At 34.3% G+C, this 24,137-nt stretch overlaps 1 protein-coding gene across 1 annotated transcript in view; it reads right to left on the reverse strand.

Moving 5' to 3' along the window:
- Positions 1–24,137, reverse strand: part of FAM172A (family with sequence similarity 172 member A) — a 424,226-nt gene that overhangs the window by 232,025 nt on the left and 168,064 nt on the right. The window contains exon 7 of the mRNA XM_007078915.3: positions 14,973–15,191. Coding sequence (XP_007078977.1) covers positions 14,973–15,191 — 219 coding nt within the window. The remainder of the gene's footprint in view (positions 1–14,972; positions 15,192–24,137) is intronic.

Genomic DNA, 24,137 nt, shown 5'->3' on the forward strand with positions numbered 1-24,137 from the left:
AGTAAATAAAAAAACATTTATTGAGGGGTCACTAGTTGCCAAACAGTATGCAGGTGGTCTTTGTTCAATTTATGGGATCAAATATGGGGTAAAATGTGAGAAGAGTCACAAACCTCCACATCATCTCTGCTAGGGCTACCCTGTAAGGTCACAGTCTATGTACTGCATGACCCCAAGGGGTGCCGGATAAGAATTATGTTCCCTTACAATTGTGCAATGAAGCACCCTGTCTCACACAATATTTCACCCACCTACAATACCATCAATTTTGAAAGGTAGTACTGTTTTATGTACCATTAAGAGAAAAAAAGTCACCAAATAATCCATGATATGCCATTAATTTTTAAGATGCATCCCAAATTCAGAGATGTTAAGATGTGATAAAAGGTTTTAAAATCAATGAAAAAAGATGATAATCTGAGCAATCTTCAATTGACTGAGCTATATATGCACAAATAATAGCTTTTACTTGATGGCATTATTATATATGCAGTCTGCACAAGAATTCTGAGGGAAGTTTTTCACTCTCCTGTGTGAAATTGAAACAAAGAACATTAAGAGCAAATGAAGTATATAGTTAACATCATAATTCACATATAATGCACTAAGATTTTCAAATTTATATTCTTCCTTTTAGATCTTAAAATTGATTATGTTAGGAATACTGTTTTCAACTAACTTTTAGGTTGCAATCTAAATTACTTAATGACCACCTATCCCCTACCCCTGTCTAATAATACATGCACCCACACACACCCTTTTCTTCTCTCCCAATCCCATCAGATACTGAGACAAAGGCCAGAGAAGCTACTTGCAAATACAAATGGAGGGGAAGAAATTCAGTTCTAATATAAAAATTTCAATAACCAGAATGGTAAATAGAAAAATCTAGATCCCAATAATACCTTTGTCACTAATAATAGTGCAATTCTGAGCAAATTTCTCTTAATCTCAGTTTCCTCATCTACATCTAGAAGTAAACCAGTCAAACTTGGTATGTCTCTGAAAAATGCCTACCAGGTTTCAGATACTATCTTTTGGCAACATATTCTGGTGGAATCCTTCTCCTAGAAGTAATGTTCTTCCTAAATGTACTCTCTATATAAAATAGTAAACAAGTGTGGGCTGAATGAATTGGACACATTCCTTTTTATATGGAAAAAATATGCCTTACTGCCAAAAATTTAGAACAGCAACAATGCAAAAATGAGTTCCTCTTCTCAATGACTAAAAGAGATTTTACCTTTGATAGATTTATTTAATTTAACAATATAAAATCCTAATTCTAATTTTTATCTGACAGTTCAATTAAAAAAATTGTTAATCCATTTTACAGCTCTGGAAATGGAGTATTATTATTGCTTCAGTAGAAACATGAAACTTTGGCCCAGAATGTCTAAAAGACTTCTAAATAAAAAATAGTGACTATTAAAAAATGTCAAACTATTTTAGAATTATCAAATATAATAGCATCCTGAAAGATAAAGGCCTGTGACCTCTTTATCACCTCCTGGGGAAGAGAAAATTTTCTGAAATTTCAGGGGGAAATTTCAAACACCAAATTGGGCATTTGGAAGCTATATTAAAGTTTTTAGGAAAACAGATTCAGGTGTAAGAATCATTTTTAGGACCCACAGAAATTAGGGAAAGTCTTGGCAGATGACGACCACTGAGATTCATATTCAAACTTTATCTTTGTTTTTATGGGATCTCTAAATAAGCCACTAATTGCAGCTTATAATCTGTTAATTTTCAAGGAAAAAAAATCAATGTTTTCTTCTAAATTAAATAATGATAATAATGCTAAGAATAAATTTTTTTTTCTTTTGAGAGAGAGAGCTAATGGAGGGTAGGGAGCAGAGAGAGAGGGAGACAGAAACCCAAGAAGGCCCCACGCTGTCAGCATGGAGCCCAATGCGGGACTTGAACTCACAAACCGTGAAATCATGACCTGAGCCGAAATCAAGAGGTGGATGCTTAACCAACTGAAGTACCCAGGCGCCCCATGAATAAAATTAATATGAGTATGAGATGATACTGATACATAGAGTATGTTAGGTAGCAATTTCATGCTCTGAGCAAGTAAATCTAAATACACAATTTCATAATGTTTACAAATGCACATATATAATTCAAATTGAAATGAGAGGAGTCTATAATGTAAATATTCAAGTCACTCAGTAAACCTGTTATATGGCCCCGCTATGCTACACATGAGAGATGCACACAGCGGTGCTCACATCCACTGATAAAGCCATACTGTGCAGATGTGAATACTGGACTGGCTCAACAGTGGAGCAACATGCTGACGGCTGAGATCAAGCAAACTTAACCTACAGACAAGCTGAAATCAGGGGAGGGTTAAAAAAAAAAAAGTCAACTACAGTAAACAAAGCACTTTTGAGTCAATTATATAAGGTGATTTAGGCTTTCTCTCATCCCCACCTGCAATAACAACAAACTCCTTTGCAGTCAAACAACCCATACATTCCAGATGGACAGTTAGGGGTGCAGGCAAAAATAAAGCGTGACAGTGTCTTACTGCGGAGGAGAGAAGGTGGGTCCCAGATTCTACACTCAATCTATCCATTCACTGCAACTCTCTAACAGCAGTCTTTGAATAAACTATTGCATTGTGGGGAATATTATTTGTCTTGCATCGCAGCAATTGCCTTGCAATTCAAGAGAGATCCACTTATTCAGTCACTCATGTGTATATATTTTATGTATATGCAGAGAAATCTTAGAGAGCCACTTGTAAAAAATGTTCACTACTGGCAATGTAGTGGTAGGAAAAACATAGGCTTTGCAGTCCAATAGACCTCGCCTCAAAATTTGGTTTAGTTACTCTTATTAGGTATACAACCATGAGTAAGTCTATTTACATCTGAGTCTCATTTTACATATCTGTAAAGTCAAGGTAATACCTGAGACAGGTGTGAAGTTTACACAAAGAAACAAACAACTATTCCTAACTAGACAAATGTATGCACAAAGCCCCAGCCAGAAAGGGAGGGGTAGTAGGACACAGAGGGTATTAAATTGTCCCTCTTTCCCAAAAAGAGGTGCAAGTTGTGAAAATGCAAGAATCACCATTCACATTCAAAGCCTGATAGAAGCATGGTCAATCCATGCTTTATGAGATTGAGAGAGAGGGAGACACAGAATCCTTTATTTATTTGTTTATTTTTGAGAGAGAGAGAGAGAGAGAGAGAGAGTGAGTAGAGGAGGGGCAGAGAGAGAGGGAGTACAGAATCCAAAGCAGGGTCAGAGCCTGATGTGGGGCTCAAACCCATGAACTGTGAGATCATGACCTGAGCCAAAGTCGGACACTCAACCAACTGAGCCACCCAGGCGCCCCAATACAATTGTATTTTAGACAGTTGCTGTCATATGTAACTTTAGGCAAGAAAGAAGAATTGAATTTGGAGAACTAGGAAGAATATAGCTTCAGAAATGGAGAGAGTTGTGGACACGTGGAACTTGGATCATAAACTAAGAATATTACAATAGTTACAACTAGTATTTATTGAGTGAATATTATGTGTAAAACCCTGTACACATGTGACAGACACCAGCACCCAGCTCTTAACCATTATAGAGTTAGTATACTGCAAAGGAAGGCAAATATAAAACAGGGAGACAGAACCAGTACAGAACTAGTAGAATTTGGTAGTACATTAGACCTCAACTGGAAAGCAGGCTAAATATCTGAGCCCTCCTGGGAAGCAAGAGGCCACCCATTTTAGAGGAAAGAAATGGGAAATGAAAAGTAGGTTGCTAAACTCCAAAATGGGCATGCGGTTCTCCAGGGCCTTCTATTCTACTGTTCCCGAGCAGTAGAAAAAGAAAACAAACATTCTAAGTCCTCCAATTCCAATGGCCTGGTCAATGTAGACTGACATCTCAGTTTCTATGAAGATGGTGAGGAAGATGGAGAACAGGTGAAGTAGTCTACACATAGTGCTCCCTGAGACCAGATAAGAAGAGTTAAAACTGGATAGGCCCAAATGTCTTAAAAAAAAAAAAAAAAAAAAGAAAAGAAAAGAAAAGAAGAGAAGAGAAAAGAAAAAAGAAAAGAAAAGAAAAGAATAGAAAAGAAAATAAAAGAAAAGAAAAGAAAAGAAAGAAACGATGTACTCTGTTCTAGTTTCTCTATTTCAGATTACATAGCTGCTCATATTGTTCTACTTCCATGTTGCCTAACGTATCAACTAAAAAATGGTTCTTATTTTAATCTTATAAACTGCTTTGTTTGGTTGCCTGTATATTCAACTCCAAAAAAGAGAAGTAGGCCAGTGCTTCTAGAAATGTGCTTTGCAAACCTCTAGAGGTTTCTGAGATTTTAAGGGGATCCACATGATACTAAGACAGGGGCACCTGGGGGGCTCTATTAACTGATTCTTGATTTTGGCTCTGGTCATGATCTCACTGTTTGTGAGATCGAACCTGCACTGGGCTGTGCGCTGAAAGCATGGAGCCTGCTTGAGATTCTCTCTCTCCCTTCCATTGCCCCTCCCTGGCTCACACTCTCTCTCTCAAAATAAATGAATAAACATTAAAAATAATAATAATACTAAAACATTATGTGTCTTTTTCACTGTGTTGGCATCTGCATTAACAGTGAAGAAAACAATGGAGAAAAAACTGCCTGTGACTTAGCACTGATCACAGAAGTGGTACCAAACTATACTAGCAGTCATTGCATTCTTCACTGCCACACTGAACGGGGGCGGGGGGGGGGGGGGGGAGCAAGTTCACTTAAAAATTGTTGGTGGAGCAGTAAAATTACTTTTATTAAATCTCAACCCCAGAGCATATGTTTGTTTAATATTCTGAGTGAACTAGAAGGTACACATAAAGCACCTGCAAAACAAATTATGTTAGTCTAGAGGAAAAGTAGTTGTGCAATGGACTGAGTTGTGAGCTAAGGTAGCTGTCTTTTTAATAGAAGATGATTTTTACTTGTAAGACTGATGAACAAACAATGATTATGCAGGTTGGGTATTTGGAAACCATTTTCTTGAAAATAAACAAAATAAGCCTGATAGTTGAAGAAAAAAACAAGAAATGGTGCTTGTTGCTAATGATAAAAATTGAACTTTCTTGCTAAAAATTAAAATTTGGGGAAACTTGTATCCTCCCTGATAAGCTTAATAGTTTTTCAATTCTTAAAATCTTTGCAGATGCCACTGGTACATGGCATTCCTTTCTAATAGTATTAGAAAGGAATTTTTGATACTACTTAATAAAATACGTCAATATTTGGAAGATCTATAGGGTTCAATGATACATTATTTTCCAAATGACTAATACATGATGTTGTAAAGTCATTCACAAGCAAAAGATCCATTCAAAGTACAACAAAGACCAATGAATTTTCATGAAAATAGTACAAAATACTTACACGTGTTTTAGATTCATACAGTAAGTAATCTTTGAGAAACTACTTCTTGTTGAGTGTTGGCATAGCATCAAAGGAGAATATATACAATTATCTGAAAAAGCTATTAAAATTCTCCCTCCTTTTATAATTGCATATCTGTGTGAGGCCAAACTTTCTTCATAAATGTTGACAAGGAACATATCACAAGAGAGTGAATGCAGAAACAGAAGTGGAATTCAGCTGTCGTCTACTAAGCCAGACATTAGAGATTTTTTTTAATGCCACACTTCTATGTGTTTTTGTTTGTTTTAAAAAATATAGTCATTTCTCATAAAAGTATGTTATTTATGTCATAATCTAGTGGGCTCATTGCTATTTTAAAATATTTAAATACTTTTTCAAATTTAATTCTTTTTGTCGTAAATATGAACAGATATAATAACCCACGTAGACAAAAACACTTTAGTGATCTTAATAATGTTTAAGCATATAAAGGGGTCCTGAGACCAAAGGTTTGAAAAGCAGTGATTACAAACCAATTGGAAAAGACCTCATTTGGCCATAATTCTTCCCATATTTCCCAAGGGAAAGAAAGAGGGTAAGGAGGGAAGATAAAGAAAACGGGATATACCAAATAGTAGATATCCCACTGGTTGATTTCATAAGCATTAATTTACCTTATTTATTCCTTACAACAGCCTATTAGCTATGATATCCTTACTTCACAGAAGAAGAGACTGAAGCTCAGAGAGGTGACTTGCCTAACATCACAGCCTGTCAAAGAATTAAGATTACAACATGCCTCTCTTTGATCCTGAAGTTCTTTTTCTTTCCACCACACCCTATTTATAGCAGAATCCCTCACCAAAATTGGCCAGTGGCTAGACAAAACCAATAAATGCACAATTCTGGTCTTCACTGTAATTTCTGTTCTAAATCTAAAGATCTAATTATTTTGCTGACTTTAAGCCAGAGGACAAAGCTCCCCATAATCAGTAGAACAATCCCTGAATAATCCAGTTTGGAAAAAGTCCGGGAGACTTTCTCTGAATGACAACAGATGGTGTGAAAGAGCCAGGAGAAGCTGAGGCAGAGCACTGCACACAAAAAGAACATCTCCAAAACCACCTTCTCCTGTAGAGGGGCCATGAAGTACATATTTGGTCTCAGCATGGTCAAGATTCCCAAAAAGAGAAACAGCACAAAACCAAGCAGATGGGTCCAGATGTTGCCAGTTTCTGTATGGATGCGGAAAATGCTCTTGAAGCAAGCCCGGAAGGAGGGCATTGGCGGTCTGTGGCCATGTAGCAGGTAGTCATTGTCCTTCAGCCAGTCGGGGAGTGCGTCATAGGGGTTGACCCTCCAGTGTCCCTCCCAGACCTCATACACAAACTCCTCCATCTTCTCCATGGCATGGTGGGCTTGCAGGGTTGTTAAGTGGGTTTATGGAACAATGGACTAACTTTCTGAGTGTTAGTATATGTCAGTCATACAGAGTATCAGAGTTCTTTCAACTATCACACTAGTCAATATCAAAGAGCACATTGATATAGTGAAAGGTCTGTCTCTTTTGCTTTGTAGGTTCATGTAAGCAAGCATTTATTCAAATATTCATTCATCAAATATTTATTAAAAATCTACCGTTTACTAGGCTTTGGTAACATGAAACATGAAAACATAAAGATTGCTTTCTGATGATTAAAACAGAATTAAGGCCCTTTAAGTGCTTTAAAATGAAACAATTTTGTGGCTACTTTTCCTATAATCCAGTTTGATCAGTTTACCTTTTAAATGAAAATCTTTTTTTAAAAGAATTTAATGTATTTAAGTTTACTGATTTATTTTTGAGAGAGACACAGAGAGTGTGCATGCACTGAGCACACTAGCACGTGTGGGGGAGGGGCAGAGAGAAAGGGTGAGAATCTCAACCAGGTTTTGCACTATCAGCACTGAACCCAAAACAAGTCTGGACAAAGCAGGAGATCATGACCTGGCTGAAATCAAGAGTCTGATGCTCAACTGACTAAGTCACGCAGGTGCCCCTAAACAAAAATCTTAAAGAAACTAAGGTAATCTTTAGTGAACATTTAATGACTATATTTTAATATTGCTTTACTGAGTTGTTAGAAAATGCAAGTGTAACTAGTAATGATCTTTTAAAAATATATTTATTTATTTGGGGAAGAGCACAAGTGGGGGAGGGGCAGAGAGAGGGAGACAGAGGATCTGAAGTGGGCTCCGAGCTGGCAGGCTGACAGCAGTGAGCCCGATGTGGGGCCTGAACTTATGAATCATGAGATCATGACCTGAGTGGAAACCAAGTTGGTCACTCACTCGACTGAGCCACCCAGGCGCCCCAAAAGCGATCTTTTAATTAGGGGCTAACCTTGTCAGGTGGGATCCACTTCTCTCCTGGCTTCAGGTGGAGACATTCACCTAGAGTGGCATTCTCAATTTCTTTCACTACCCTTCACTCTCTCTCTCATAGGGGAAGTGACTTACTTGATATAGTACATTTGGGAGAAAAAATAGCATGTTCAACTCAGCCTTTCTGGGCATCTTTCAAATCTACTTGCAAAAAAGGATGCATTTCAGCTTGTTTTCTATTATGTGAAAGGCAAAGTGGGGGTGCTTGGAAAATGGGTAAAAATTCTTTTCAGGGGGAAATATATTAGGTAATCTAAATTTAGTCACAGATCTAAGCCACAGCTTCCATTTGAACTATATCAATTAGTAAAGCTGGTATTCGTTTTTTTTTTAAGTTTATTTTTTATTTTGAGCTAGAGTACACATGAGAGAAGGGCAGAGAGAGAGAGAGAGAGAGAGAGAGAGAGAGAGAGAGAGAGAGAGAATCCTAAGCAGGCTCCACACTGTCAGTGCAGAGCCTGATGAAGGGTTCAAACTCACAAACTGTGAGATCATGACCTGAGCTGAAATCAAGAGTCAGATGCTTAACCCACTAATCACTCAGGCATCCCAAAAAGCTGGTGTTTTGATCTCCTTTTGTCTGATTTTTTGTCATTTTGCTCACTGGGTTCCAAACTCAGGAAGGTAAGACAGAGGTATTATTTCTGGTACAAGGTACTGAACGGTTCAAAAGCTAGAAACCCTGAGAATTGGATACTTTCTGAGTTGATTCTGAACTTGAGAGAAGACAGGATGTTATTGATTGACCCTGAAGGCCCAAGACTATGTGTCAGAAACTATGTTCACTTTACATGTATTATTATGATTCCACTTTTCAGACCAAAAAACTGAGGCAAAGTGAAATTAACTTACTTGAAATCACACTATATTACATGGAAAACTGGGATTCAAAATCAGGTCATTCAGATTCTATACATTTAATCTCATCTCCAGACTGTATCTCTGCAAAGGGGATGATTCTGAAAGTTATTTCAGACACTCTGAAGAGGAAATAAAATAATAAATAAATAAAATAATTAGTATCACTGTGTACCTTCAATGTCTTAAGTTCATTTGGAAAAATGTAAATGTTTTGGACTGCAGAAAATGTTTAAAATATAAACTCTTATATTGGTTATTAAATTGTTAGCTAAGCCTATTATTTTTCCTTTCCAGTTATATATTAAAAGATATGGGCCTAAGGGGGGAAAAAAGGAAGAGAGAAAAGATGCAGTGTGACGGGGGTACTCAGTTTCAGAGGAAAGCAATATGCAGTATGAACAGCAGCAGCCCCTGGTGGTCTAAGGAGAAAAAATAGTGTATCTATAATTATGGGGGTAGAAATATGTTTTTAAAAAGAATATATGTACATATTTAGCCATTTGACTCAGTTCTCAACCCAACACATTAAAAAACAGATGCTTTAAAAAATGATCTGTTGGCAAGATGCTTGTTAAAATTTTATCAGTTGAAATATTAAAATTCATTATGAATTAATTAACACATTATATAAAAATAAAATGTTTTTGTTTCATCGTTTTACAAAGTACTATAACCAGTGGTGATTAACACTGGGAAATTTGTGTATCTTGCTATGTGTTGCTCAGAAAGAAACTAAATTTATAGGATTACCACTAAATTGATGACATTTTCTGTCTTCACTCTTGAATTCAGTTGGCAGATGTTTTCGAGAACAAAAAATTCCGTCTTATTACAAAACATATTAAGCAGGTTTTCCTGCCAGGCATGTCTGACATGATGTTTATTGCCTAGACCAAATCAATCCCCTTAATAAGCCATAATATATGCCAGAAAGTACATTATTTCATACTTAAGGAAAGTTGCCACATGAAACAGTAAGTACTTTGATCTCTCAAGCTCTGCTTCTAATGCATCAGAAATGGGCTACATAATCCAATAGTTAGTCATATCTATTTATACTCATTTAGTATATAAAATAAAATTATACTTTGCTAAACTTAAAGTTTTAGGCCTGGATTCTACTTTATTTTTGCCTGTTAATACTAGATATTTACAAAAACTTGAAGTGAGGTTTTTGGTTATTTACTAGATTCCAGAAAAAAGAAATTCAAATACTTAAATATACTAGGAATTTAAAATGGTTCCAGAGATTATACAATCATTGGCTGTAATATAAATAAAATCTGGTTGCTAAAACACAAGATAGAAATGGCTCCAGTGGCATTAGCACAGAAGAGAACAGGTACAGAGGAGAAGACTGGATATTTATCAGCCTTCACCAATATTTTGAACATAACCCAAGTCAGAGTGTCAAAAACCTATTTTTTAAAAGAAAGCTTCAGTTAGTTTATGAGTTGACTGTTTCTGAACAATTGCAAAAATTCACATAAATGCCGAAAAAAACCGTCAGAAAACTAGACACCAAATATCTCTCATGTTAAGGGATGAGATTTTTGATCGATGTCAACAAGCAATCAAGCCATAAATATTTGAGTATCTTCAATGTGTAATGCCAGGCTATGCCAAGAGTCTTATTCTGTAAATGTCTCTTTCACATGTGGAGTTTTCCTTCTCTGGCCATGTCATTTCTTTCCCTCTTCCACTCCCAGCATTTTTTTTTTTTTTTTTTAACCTTCAGGGTCTAATCTCTCTTCTTTACTTCCTATCACCACAGCCCACAGCTACATCTCTTAGGGAAGAGATATTCAAGCAATTCTAACTCAGTATTACATAGGTCAGCATCCAGTCAGTTTTGCCTATATTCCACCTACATACTGTACAGTGCTTTTAACTGATCTTCCTTAGTCTGAGTACTTGTCCTCTTATGATCCAGTCTGATACAAGAATAACCCTATTTATGCTGCAAGTCACCTTATTTAGGTGTCCCTAGACTAAGGCCTAGTCTTTTTGCTCTGCTCTCCTTACAGGGGTATGGATTCCAGTGAGTGGGTTTATTATCAGTTCCTGATTCCTTCATAGTATGCTCTATACTACTGTAAAAATTAGCTCAGACCTGTTTATTCTTAAGGATTGACCTATAAAACATGCTCAAAGATCTCTAGGATTATGGGGAGATCTAGAGGAAAGGCATAAAAACATAAATATTGATAATATTATGAAACAAAAACACAGAGATATCTCAAGACAGCACATGATAAATTCCACATAAGTTAACCATTCACAGTAACATCCATGAGTCACAGTAAGGAGACTATTGACTACGGTGATATGAAAAGGTGAGATTTCAGCTGGGTACTACAACATGGACAGAATTTGGATGAGAGGAAAGAATAGGAAGCAACGTTACAGTTCCCATAAAGCACAAAGTGTGTGCAGCATAGACCAAGTACAACAAATTGGCTCTACTCTTATGAGCAAGTATGTAAAACAGAAATCGCAGTAGGTTGGCATGAAGTATTTCCATTTTCATCCATAATTTTACTATCTTAATGATATAGTTAAAAAAGAAAACAGGATATCCCACTTTTATATATTCAGATGAAAATATACAGATCAAGGTATCAAATAAATACTGAGGAACTGACTTTTTATCATCAATTTTTGTAATGTATTCTCAGCTAATAGACTGAGGTAGGTGACCAACAATGTAATTTTGTTTATTTTGGTTTGTTTGAATGTTTCCTTACAGAAGATCAAGTAGCATACTTTATTGATGCTGGATATATATTGATGCTGGACCAATAAAAACATTGGTATTTTAATCCTGGCTCCACCACCTTATTTACCAAAGAGAAATTTATTGTGAAGGCTCTGTTCTACAAATATTTATTATGAAGACTTTGTTCTGAGCTCTGGGGATATAACAGTGAGCAAAAGACAACTAAGTCCCTGCCCTCATGGAGTTTACAATCAAAGTCATGAGATTTTGGAAAAATTACTAAGTTTTGACTCACAGTCTTCTCATGTAAAATTAGATCAATATTAGTGACCCTATTAAAAGAGAATATAGATGTATACACATACATATATTTATATATAGTTGCTACTTACATAATATAAATGTTTTATGTATGCTGTTTATAAATATTTAATAGCATCTATTAAGTAACTGATCAAAAATCTATTAATCATCAGATGTCATTTAGTATATCATATCATGCTTTTATTAAATTGGTTTAAAAATCATATTTCATGTATATATTTTGTTTCCAATTGGTTAGAACAATGTGATAAAGAGGAAAGGGAGCAAGAATCTACAATAATTAGAAGTCCTGGTTTCAACACTTAGTTCTACCACTTACTAGTTATGTGATCCTAGACAAAAATGAGCCATCTGTGCATCAGTTTCCTTAACTATAAAATAAAGATAAAAATATTTGATCCTCTTACCTTATGGGATTATTCCAATGAATAATCAATTTCAAAATGTAAATGGTTAAGAAGTATTTAAGTTAAATCTTTTTTTTAAAGTTTATTTTTCAGAGAGAGAGCTAGTGGGGCAGTGGCAGAGAGAAAGGAGGACAGAGGATCTGAAGTGGGCTCTGTGCTGACAGCAGAGAGCCCAATGTGGGGCTCGAACTCACGAACCACGAGATCATGACTTGAGCCGAAGGCAGACACTTAACCAACTGAGCCACCCAGGTGCCCCAAGAAGTATATAAATTAATGCTAAATTTCCCCATCACATACCATGCTCTGTGCCTGAAAATTACACTTTTTGGAGAAATGTAGTGGGAAGGAGTATACAAGAAGAAATCACTTCTTAAGTGGATCAAAATTACCTAAGAATTCACGCACCAAACACAACACGAACAATTCTTGTCTTCCTCAACACAAGATCACACCTTACCATCTAGAAGTATGTTTGAAGAGTACCACCTCACTTCACTTTTTTGCACAATTCCAAAAGATTTTAAGGGAAAGGGTATTTATTAAGGAAAAATGACACTCATAACTAAGACTATCAGGTATATAGTTGTGTTATCTAAATGAGTCTGTTTTTGCTTTAAGTGCTTTCAATGGAAACTGAGATTGATGAGTGAAATGGCACAAGAAAGAAGCAAAAAGACACGATAAGAAGCACAAAATGGCAGCAGTGTAAAAGAGCTAAAAGAATTAAAGAAAAAAAAAAACAAAGGGAAAGAGAGATCTTAAAAATGAAGCAAAATGTGGAATTCGAGAAACTCAACAGATGAACAGAGGGGAAGGGAAGGAAAAATAAGACAAAAATAGAGAGGGAGGCAAACCATCATAAGAGACTCCTAAATACAGAGAACAGAGTGAGGGTTGCTGAAGGGGAGCTGGGTGAGGGGATGGGATAAATGGGTGATGGGCATTAAGGAGGGCACTTTTTGGGATGAGAACTAGGTCTCATATGTTAAGAGATGAATCACTGGGTTCTACTCCTAAAGCCAACACTACACTGTATGTTAACAAAGTTGGATTTAACTAAAAAATAAATAAATTCAAATAACATCTAAGAAATGAAGCAAAATTAAAAAAAAATTCTCCCTTTAATATACAAACATATATATAAAATAGAGGCTGTTTTAGGAGGCCAATGCCTTATCCATTAGGCCACTGGGGCTCCTAAATAGAGGCTGTTTTAAATGAAATATATTTGAAAACAAACAAAAAATGCACACACACAAGAGAACAAAAGAAAAATATCCAAGCAATGCTGACAAGAGATAGAGAAAACAGAGGATATAAAACCCACAATACAGGTGTCAGAAATAGATGCTTAATCTATACATATCATAGCCAAATAAAGGAAACTGTTTAAGAAAAAATAAAAACTTAATACACAAAATCGCTGTTTTTTGCATTTTACATAAGCAAGTGAATACTTTTAATGGTTTGTAGATTTCAAAAACTTTTACAATTCATTTTTGAAATCTGGATATCAGAATTTTTTTTTTTTTTAACTGTCCTAAAATGGTGGTTGACAGACTGGATCATATAATTAGGAAGCTGAGTACAACGGATAGAGAAGAAGGTGACATCACGACCATTATGCAGCCATAGGAAAGAAAAGTGGTAACATAACTCTATCAGAACAAGCAAGCGCTTGATTCCAATCTAATCACTGTTTTTGTTTTTCAAATAATATATTAAATAGTGAGATGCTTTTCAGAAATGCAAATACTGCAATGTGACTAACTTTTACTTGAGTCACTGTATGATGGACTTTAGGGTTTCTTGGTCTGGATACATTTTTTGGGTTTTAAGAATTTATATGCTGCTTTCGTACTGCTTAACTGCACTAACTTACTCAACAAACTGACCTATAGTCTTGAATGTGCACAGTTTAATTCCCAAAAGTATAGTGATTATGACACGAACTAGAATGAAGAAAATAACTTAGAAAGTCATCTATTCCTGCTAAAGACGGTATGAAATATTTTATTAGTGAGCTTTTAAAGGAAATGTAAAAATAGCTCAAACTGAATAATTTGAAACTTCAATCCCATCTTACAATATAATTTATAAAGTGTTAATTTGTCTATGTTTAAATGTTCTGAATTGCTCACTTTTAAAGAACATATCAATTTACTACTTTACTCACACAGTAGCATTTCTGACATGCTTTACTATTAAGTTATATTTCTAGGACCCATAATGCAGGCTTTGAAAATTGCATAAATCTGTCTCAAATATACAACTCACAGTATGTATGTCAAGCAGAATGTGTCAAAGTGCAAATAAAATTGTTTTTCCCCCTACGAATTAGAACTCCTTGGGTAGCACTACTATAACGATCCCATGCTGCTAGCATCACAAAGTGCAAAGGTTCACCGGGTAAGAAAAGAGCAAAGGAGAGAGTTCCCTCATTACACTATCCCTAAACTATTCTAGTTTAAATATTTATTAAGATATTAATTACTCTACCTCCCTCCATCTGCCTTCAGAAGTTAAGCTGAAACACCGTGGATGGATGGTTGCTCATAGGAAAACAATGCATTAAAACCATTACCACCCAAGATGAAGACTGATGTTTTGTACAGTGCATTATTAATTGCTTTTGAGACTTCAATAAAATATCACACTGAAATAAGAATGACGTGTTTTGTAACACTGACTAAAAAAGAAAACATTTCATTCGAGTTAACAACCATGGGAAATGAATGGTTAAAAATTAAAGAATTTAGTTTCTTTTAATCAAATAAACTCATCCGAATAAAATACAAATAAAGGAAAAGAAATAATGAAGGAAAGTTACAATCTTATTACTTACTCTGATATAGAGCTGCATCATTTCTTTTTCTCTTTGGGGGTTACGATACTTTTCATAGAAATCACGTCGCTTCTTTGTTTCTTTAGAGACTTTATCTTTTCTTTCCCGTTTTTCTGCTGGTTCATCTGAACTATCAGAAGATGACGGTACATGTATCTTTGGCTTTTCTACTTCAATATAGTTTTCATTGGGATTCAGCACTATCACTCCATATCCTTCCTGTTTTGAAAGCAAAGAAGGCAGCAGAATTTAATCTTAGAAACCATCTCAATTCACAAAAAAATCTGTAAAATCTCACAGAAAGTGATTTAATATAGTTGCATATTCATGAAAATATTTCTTTATAAAAGACTATAGTTTTAATTTTTCCAACAAAAAGTTGTTTAAAATGGTTTGCCTGTATTGTATATGTAAATAAGCAGAGATTACTGGTAAGAACAAAAAGACAAAATTGTAACATAAAGATTATAAAGGTTCCATTTTTTAAAAAGTATTTCAGGTCTTGCAGAACCCCCCAAATAATTGAAATAAATAATCAAATAACAAGTACGCTTTCAAACCACATTAAATTTTAAATACCCATTTTGAGAAAATAGCCTCTTTGCAAGTGAAGTTTAAATATCAGACCACATTTTGTTAGATCTTCTTTCCCTTACATTGCACATTAATTTAAGGAGCATTTTTTATTTGCTTGAATTCAAGAAAGAATAGGCAATTAAGGCATAAATTTAATCTAACACATTCTACAGATTTACATGTCTCTAATAGCAGAAACATATAATGTCTACCTGTGCAACTTGTATTTTTTTCCACCTCTCTTCTTTCATACAACAAAATAAACTAATGTCTTACTATAATGTGTGGAAGCAATTATTTAATCCTGAAATGTTTTCACTTTTAACTACCATAAGAATTTCTCTTTATTAGGGACCAGTTCCAGGAAACAAGTCCCAAAGTTTAAAGTACAGCTTACTGAGCTTTTACACCTTCTTTAAAGTTTTAGAAATGTTTTCCTGTATGCCAATTCTAGCAAAGAAAACATTTCTATGGTTATAATTAAGAAAACTTTTGGTATTTATATTAAGTTATAACTGATGGAATAATCTAACCACAAGAAAATAGAGAAGAATAAACAATTTCCACTGACAAGCATGTGCAACATAAATTTGTGAAGCCATTGATATCTTATATTTCCTATTCACTTCTGTACTGTGGATGTCCCAATTTTGCCTTATAAAATCCTGTAAGGTCCTATTTTAGAAAGGTATTAGATTATGATAAAAACATGTAAGAGCCATGGAAAGTAAAATTAAAAAAAATCTCATCCTCAGTGAAAAAGAAAATGATATACTTTTTACAAAACTATAACTGTAGAACTACTTCAACTTTAAAATTTGTTTTTTGACAAATCAACCATAAGATGATCTAAAAAAAAAAGTGATACACTAATAATAGAGTAATATTAGCACAGACTCCATTATCTTATTTTTAAATATGCTATACCACTGCACTTGACTTGGTGTTGTTAATAGTCAATTTCACAATCTACGTAAAAACTTCATTAGGAGTTTTCAATCTTCTTTTTTACTCAATCAGTTGATATTATTTTCTAAAACCATGATGTGGTTTGTAGATTGTGGAGTTCACTGAAGTTGTGATGTTAGTGATAGGACTGTTAATTAAGATATAGTTGTCTTACACATATGAAAACTATACAATAACACATACCAAACTGATTAACAAAATACCACATATTCTTTAATCTATATTCAAATAAAACTTTTATATAAACAAAAGTTTTATGAAAAGTTATAAAATACTTCACTTATTTTAAAATTTAAGCGTTCTACATCAAAGTGCACGATAAGGAGTTTTTTTTGTTTGTTTTGTTTTGAAGTATCTTAGCTGGGAAGTCAAAGTTTTACCAACAAAAGATATTTTATTTGATCCTGCTTTATTCTAATCTGTATAGCTATTCAAAAGTCTTGTAATTCATTGTGATCACTGTCAGGTAGACAGATTGTCACTTGGTGATTTTCTACAGTTGGACACACTTGACTAGTTATTAAAATCACATTTGAAGGAAGTTCCTACCCCTCTTCCTTGTGCCTCTTACAACTTTTCATGCCCTTCTCAAATTTCAGCTATAACTTCTCCTCCCACCAAAAGTAAGTTAAAGAACACTGTTGCACTCTGCTAAACAGGGTGAAATAGAGGCATTCATACACTGTCTTCTGGTGTAAGGAACATAGTCAAAAAAGGTCACCATAGGCCAAAAAGAAAATTGCCTCCTTACTAGATTCTGTACCGTGAGTAAGTGGTCTCCTGTCATGTTTCTTCCCTGTCTTCTCTGAGTGAATTGAACTTTAAACACACACACACACACACACACACACACACACACACACACACACACACAAACACGCGCACGCATGCGCGCACACACACGCACACAGTGTCTCATACTTACATGAGTTACAAGTGGCAAACCTAAAAAAGAATCTTGAACTCTTAGAAATGAAAATAGTGATGGACTGCATTTTAATGATAATATGAAAACATCAAACTCTGTGTAACAAAGTGGGACTTTAATAAATTGATAGAATGTGAGCATCACCTTTGTACCATGAATAAATTCCAAATAAAGGTAAACTCTTTAGACAAAATTTACAGTCCCTAGAATGATAAAATTTTGCCCTATGTTTTTAACTTCACCACTAGACACATTATTTTCATAATACAATATTTATTTGAGCCTGATTTTACTTCAATTTTTGGAAATCATGGATTGAAAAATTCTTGTGCCTACTTGATTTTAAATGAACTCTGAAATTTGATGTGTCCTATCTAAATAAGTATAAAAAGCAGATACACATAAATCATCAAAGAAGTAGTATTTGTCTAAGTTATTGATTATGTAACTGAAAATTACATGACTCATTTGTCCAATTTTATAAAGACACAATGTCAATTTTTCACCGAGGCATCAACTGATGAAAAATGATTCTATTTTTAAATCACCACTATATAAATCAATTAAAGAATTTTTAGCATTTAGATTTCAAACAATGAATGCTTCTCTTTAAATCCTGAATTATTTAGAAAATATTTTATCATTTAGATATTTCACACCGCCAATTTAATTAATGGAATAACAATCAAGAAGTATTCAGGAATATTTTCTGCAGAAATGAAAGCTAATTTTAATAAATGCCTTTGTTGCAAATTCAATTGCCATTCTGTGAAAAACTTAACATTTTTCAATTAAAATTTTCCTGATAAATTAACTAATGCAATATTCACAGAAACCATTAATAACCATTTTATCATGAGGAACAGAAAACTGGAGGAACAAAATAAACTCCTCCACTTTCATGCTGTAACCACAGATGTGTAGTGAAACTTCATCTTTTCCTCCTTTTCTCTGTCAATATAAATACTGTCCAAAAATTCCTTTATATAATAAAGGTACAGAGATTTTTGCCATGTCAACATTAATATATTGAAATCAAAGTACCAAAGTAAATACTCAAAGTAAAACAAGGCACATAACATACCAATAGTTCAATTTAGCTATTTTAAATGCCCTATCCATTTATGTCTTAAAAAATCAGAATAAATGCCATTTAAAAAATTCTCCCTGTTCCCCAAAACTCAATCAATACACACAGAAATTAAAAAAAAGAGATCCTATTTTGACCTTTAACAAATGTACCCATAAAGTTTTACCAAACTTTATGAAATATATATATTACATATACATGATATATAATATCATAAAAGAGCCATGCATTGCCACTCTAACAAAGAAGCTTCCATAACAAATGCTTACAACCTTAAACACTTTATACTGAAGTATTCCTTTTATATTTAATTATTCATGCTAAGATGCTATAAGATGAAAAGGCAGGTCATTTCAAACATCCATGGAAACATCTTTAACAACACAAAATGATGAAAATGATTATCTAACATTCCACAACTAAATAAATAAGACTTCTGGCATCTTGCATAATGATTTACCCAAATCAATTCCAATATCCAACATTTCAAGAGACAAAGCATATATAAAGTTGTTAATTAACTCTTATGTTTGAGTGTACAGTCTAGAAGAAGATCAAGAAAGTGATCAAGAGGACAGATACTGGTAAAAGTAAGCTTTATCTCTTTCGTTTATCTCATTCCATTTTCTATCCTTTGTAGCTATAACTGTAGTTTCATTTTCAGAACTGTGTTTATAAGGTATAAGCCACGGAATCTTACTCAGAAACCCTCAAAATTGTATTGCTAGACATAGTATTTTATTCAGTACAAGGGTCTGCTGTGATTTAAACAGAATACACAGGCCTCCAGGCCTCCTTTACTTTGAAGTCCATAGATGCACTTACTAATAAATAATAGTCCATTTATCATTCAATCAACAAATGATGGCTTAGGTCAGAGGTCTAAAACAGATAGGTGATGCCAAACACAAAGAACCAAAGAGGGAACCTTGCTAAAGAAATTAAATCAGTATAGAAAGGTACTTGTCAAGAAGATTCTACAAATAGATAACATTCTTAAATGCCTGACCAAAACCTGAATGTACTTTGATACCAATGAAATCCTGCTAAAACTTAAGATTTATCCAACTTAATTTGCCTATTAATTACCAGGTATAAGGAAAATAGAAAACAGGAGCAAATTCTACATCTTTTCAAATCTCTTGTGGTTGGTTAAATAACAAATCAGGTGCAAGTACTCAGCTCTGCATATTAACCTGCCAATACTGCAAGCCACATGTGACCAAAAAGGTCAGGGGCCAGAGTAGAATCCTTTGACCTGTGGAACTGTCTGTTTTGGTGTCCAGCCAAAGCTCTGTAAAAGATCATTTTACACAGATTTATCAATCATATTTTTCAAGTTCAGCATTCTATCTGCTTGGTTTGAAAGAAAAAAGGTGCTCATCCTCAAGGGAAATGAAACCCAAGTGTTTTATCTATAAACTACATCTACCCATGGTTAAAATGGACAAACCACTGCCCATTCATCTTTTCTGAAAGATGTATGGTGTGTTTATTCTCATCTTTTTCACAACAAGGGTATGTCTATGTCACTGTTGCAACATTCTAGGTGCAACAGTGAGATGAGGTCATGACAACCAATCAGAAGTCACTAGTGAAGCGTTAAAGTAAACATAGCTGTTGGAGCTGCAGCACTGCTTGAAAAATGCCCCCTCCATTATTTCAGCAATTTTCTCAAGACGTGACCTGGGACTGAAACACCTAAAATGTCACTTGACTCCGTTTTGTGCTTCCTACCAGTGTGCATTTAGGTAACAGCCAATATTTTGTAAAATGTTTGTCATGAACATGTTTTAACTTGTAGCTCCCTACATTGTAATGTCGTGTTCCATGGTATAAAAATACCATAATATAGACCAACATAGATTATTCCAGTAAGTTTCCAACTTCAAATAGCTCATCAAGTTAGTCAGTAAAAGAAAACATGCCACAAAAAGTTTTCAGAGGACCACCTGTTGTCTATTATTTTTACATAGCACTTACTCATAAATCATAACACAGGGTAATTAATCAAGCTGTCAAAGAGAAGGTCAAAGGTTATATGGTAGAGTCAGAAGGTCATGCATGGGCTGATAGAGGTCAGGGTCACACTGCATTCCTCATTATCAAGTTGGGATGAGAGACGGCCCAAGCAAACAAAAGTGAAAGCAGATGGAGAAGTGAGTGGATAAAAAAAAAAAAAAAAAAAGGAAAATTTCACAAACAAAAAGAAAAGTGAAAGAAGACTGTCAGCTGCCTTCAAGCAGAGAATAGAAGAAAAAGAAATACACTGAAATGTGCTCAAAGGAGCTCAAGAACATAAAGAAACTACAGTTTTATTAATTAAATAAGTTGAATATAACTTTTCTTGGCCATTTTATTAATGTATACTAAGCAATAGTAGAAAATATATGTTCACCATCTCCATACCTTCCCGAACTAGTGTGCTCAAGATCATTTAACATAAAGGCAAAAAGTGCTAAGGGTAAAGTATGATTACAAAAAACAAAAACAAAAAAACCCAAAAACCCACAACTTATGAGAGCTTTTTCCCTTTAATACTGTTTCTGCATTTGAACATAGATGTGAAAATAGTTTTAGCCACGGGATAGATAATTTTTAAGCATGATACAAAGATACTCACAAATATAAATGCATCATAAAAGTCCTTTTGAATAACAAAACAGTTATAAAATATTCTATTATTATGCTGGCCTGAATCAGATGCAGAATACTGTGCAAAATTAGCTGTCACCCTTTGCTCAAAATCTTTGTTAATCTCATTTTGAATGTTTGCAGCTTTATCAACACATGCATCAATGTCAGCTCCTTGGTTACTGAACCGCTATAGTTGGAAGAAGATATAATTAAAATGTTTTGGCACAGAAAAGGTGAAATTGTATCTTCCCTTGTTCCCTTAGGAGTCTGTAAAACATGAAGGATATATTGACAAACACACACCCTTGTCTCTGGTTCTGACACCCCGGGTCATCCAAGTGCTATTTATTTTTAAAGATTCACTTTGCACTTACCTACATTATTGCCTGTTTTGTATCTAACTTTTCCTAGGTTCTAGAACATTATGATGCTTAAACACCACAACTTTTTTCTCTTAATCACCAATATTTTATTTATTAAAGCATTCCATACATCCACAATAGCTTCATAAAAAAAATTCGCCATTCATTATCAAGGACATAAATGTGATTTAATACTGCAGCATTAGGAAATCTTTTATATTCTTTGCTTTCCATTCTCATAAAAAAAACCACACACACACACACACACACACACACACACACACACACACACAGAGCCATGCATTTACACATTAAACTAAAAAGTAACAAGTTACAACTGTTGCCAGCCAATGACAGATCAAATCCCTAAGTGGATATAAGGGGTCTTACAGACACACCCCTCTATTGCATGGTCCCAAGAACACCTAGATGGACAAATTTATCTTTTAGAATAAGATAGTTATGCCTTTATGCCTTAGAGGGTTAAATGAAAGTCCAATATTCTCCTAGCTTCCTATTAAAATCCATTATAAAGCTGTGTAAATATAGTTATAGATGGTAGGCTCGAGGTCTTTCAAAATATTATCATTTTGATCCAATCATATACCATGCAAACATATGCCTTAGTTTTCAAGTTACTCCTAAAATCTGCTTAAAAACTATAGTACATAAATCATTTTATCTTCAAATATGCCACCTTTTTATTTCTTCCCCCAATTAAAACATGTTTAAAACATTTTTGTTTTTTCAAGAAACAAACTGAGTGCTTTGCTTATGGTTCTAGAGTCCACTTGCAAGCATGAGGACATAAAGAAGGATCCCAAGTATCCCAAGTATTCACTGAATCAGTAATTCATTAAACACTGATTTCATACTACAAATATTTAATAAGCACCTACTATTAACCAAGTACTGTGATAGACACAGTGCTATACCTATGAGTCACCTTTCATTTTAAGATATTTCCATTTAATAGAAAATTCCAAGTCAGAATTAAGTATAAATCTCTAAAAGGTCTATATGAAATCATTTTATTCTTCAAGAGAAAGAGGAATATGAAAAGGAAAAAACAAACAGAGGAAAGCATTATGATAAGATATTCGTTAATCCAATCTAGCTAGACTTTCAAAGATTGTTAATCCTAAATGGTAAACTATGCTTATGTTTGTCATTAAGAGTAACAGTTAAACTTACTCCATCACAATGAAAATGAACTTCTTGGACATGTGTGTGTGTATGTGTGTGCTTGTGTGTTGTATACATTCAAATATTTCAACGAGTAAAATCATTTCATAATCTAAAGGGAAAGCTTCTATACATATCTACCTCCTAATAAACAGGTGCAACTGAGTACAGCTATGAATTTCTCTTCCCACAGTGACCTATGTCAGAAGATCTCCTCATACTTCTTCTGCTAAATAATTTAATTACCTATGAGTTATGGTTTCTTTGTAACCTTTTAAATGAGTAACTCATTAAAATGCAAAAATATGCAAAACATGATGTCACCAGGTCAAACAGCTGTGTTGGTAAAATTATGGCTGTGAATGTCCCCAAGAACATGAAAATATTAATAATTTATATTGCTCATTAGATGGCAAAAACTCTTTAAACAGATTTAGAGACAGATTAATTTTATAATCACAAAATGCTACACTACCTCATGGTAACAAATCTTTCTACCATCTGTGACCCTTTGGTGTACATAAAACATATAAAAATTCATAATGGCTTAAAGTTTTTGCATTATAATATGTGTATTGAGGAAGAAAAATAGTAAGAACCTGAAATATGGCACTACAAGACCTTGTTTTTAAAATCACAACCATTTGCCAACTTTAATCACAACTTAATTTTCCTCCCAAGAAACCGGACACAGTAATGGCAAATAAAGTATAATATGAGACAGTCAACAAGTCATACCTCTGTAGACCAAGATGATGAGATAACTGCCTTACGCTGTTTAAAAATAAATGTCATGCTATGACCTCAAATCTTGTGTAGAAACTTCTCAGAGAAGTTCGAGAAGTGATGAAATTATGTAAACAAAGCAGTATCATACTAAAAGTTCAAAATGTCTCATGCCTGTGCTTCACAGTATCATGATGGTGCTGAGAGCAAAGGGCAGGAAAAGATCTCCCCAGCTCTCAGTTGTTTTTAGACATAAAATGTTTTAGTTTAAAAACATATGTGTTAATTGTCAAATCTGGGCTATTTAGCTAGGCAACTAGCTTCCTAATGATGTTTTTCTGCCTCTTAAGCAATTTAAACATTAAATCCATTATTTACCACTGTAAATTATAGAAATGTGTTCATCCAGGATCAGCCAGCAGCAAGAGCATTACTTCTATGTGCACTTGATAATGCTCTTCACATTAACAATCCACCATGGGCAAAAATTAATGAACAGACAATCTTGACATGTGATCTTTTAAAAACACACAATGATTAGGTAACCATGATTTTAAAATTCCATTTTTAAATCCCTCCTTAAAAATGTTGAAAGTAGGAAAAAAGCAGGATGTCCATCTGAGTTCTGATGTGAAATAATATTGAAGATAGTTGTTATGTGGAAGGGAAGGGTTAATGGAGATTTTAAACTA

The sequence above is a fragment of the Panthera tigris genome, chromosome A1 (genome assembly GCF_018350195.1).
Source record: "Panthera tigris isolate Pti1 chromosome A1, P.tigris_Pti1_mat1.1, whole genome shotgun sequence".
Lineage (NCBI taxonomy): Eukaryota > Metazoa > Chordata > Mammalia > Carnivora > Felidae > Panthera > Panthera tigris.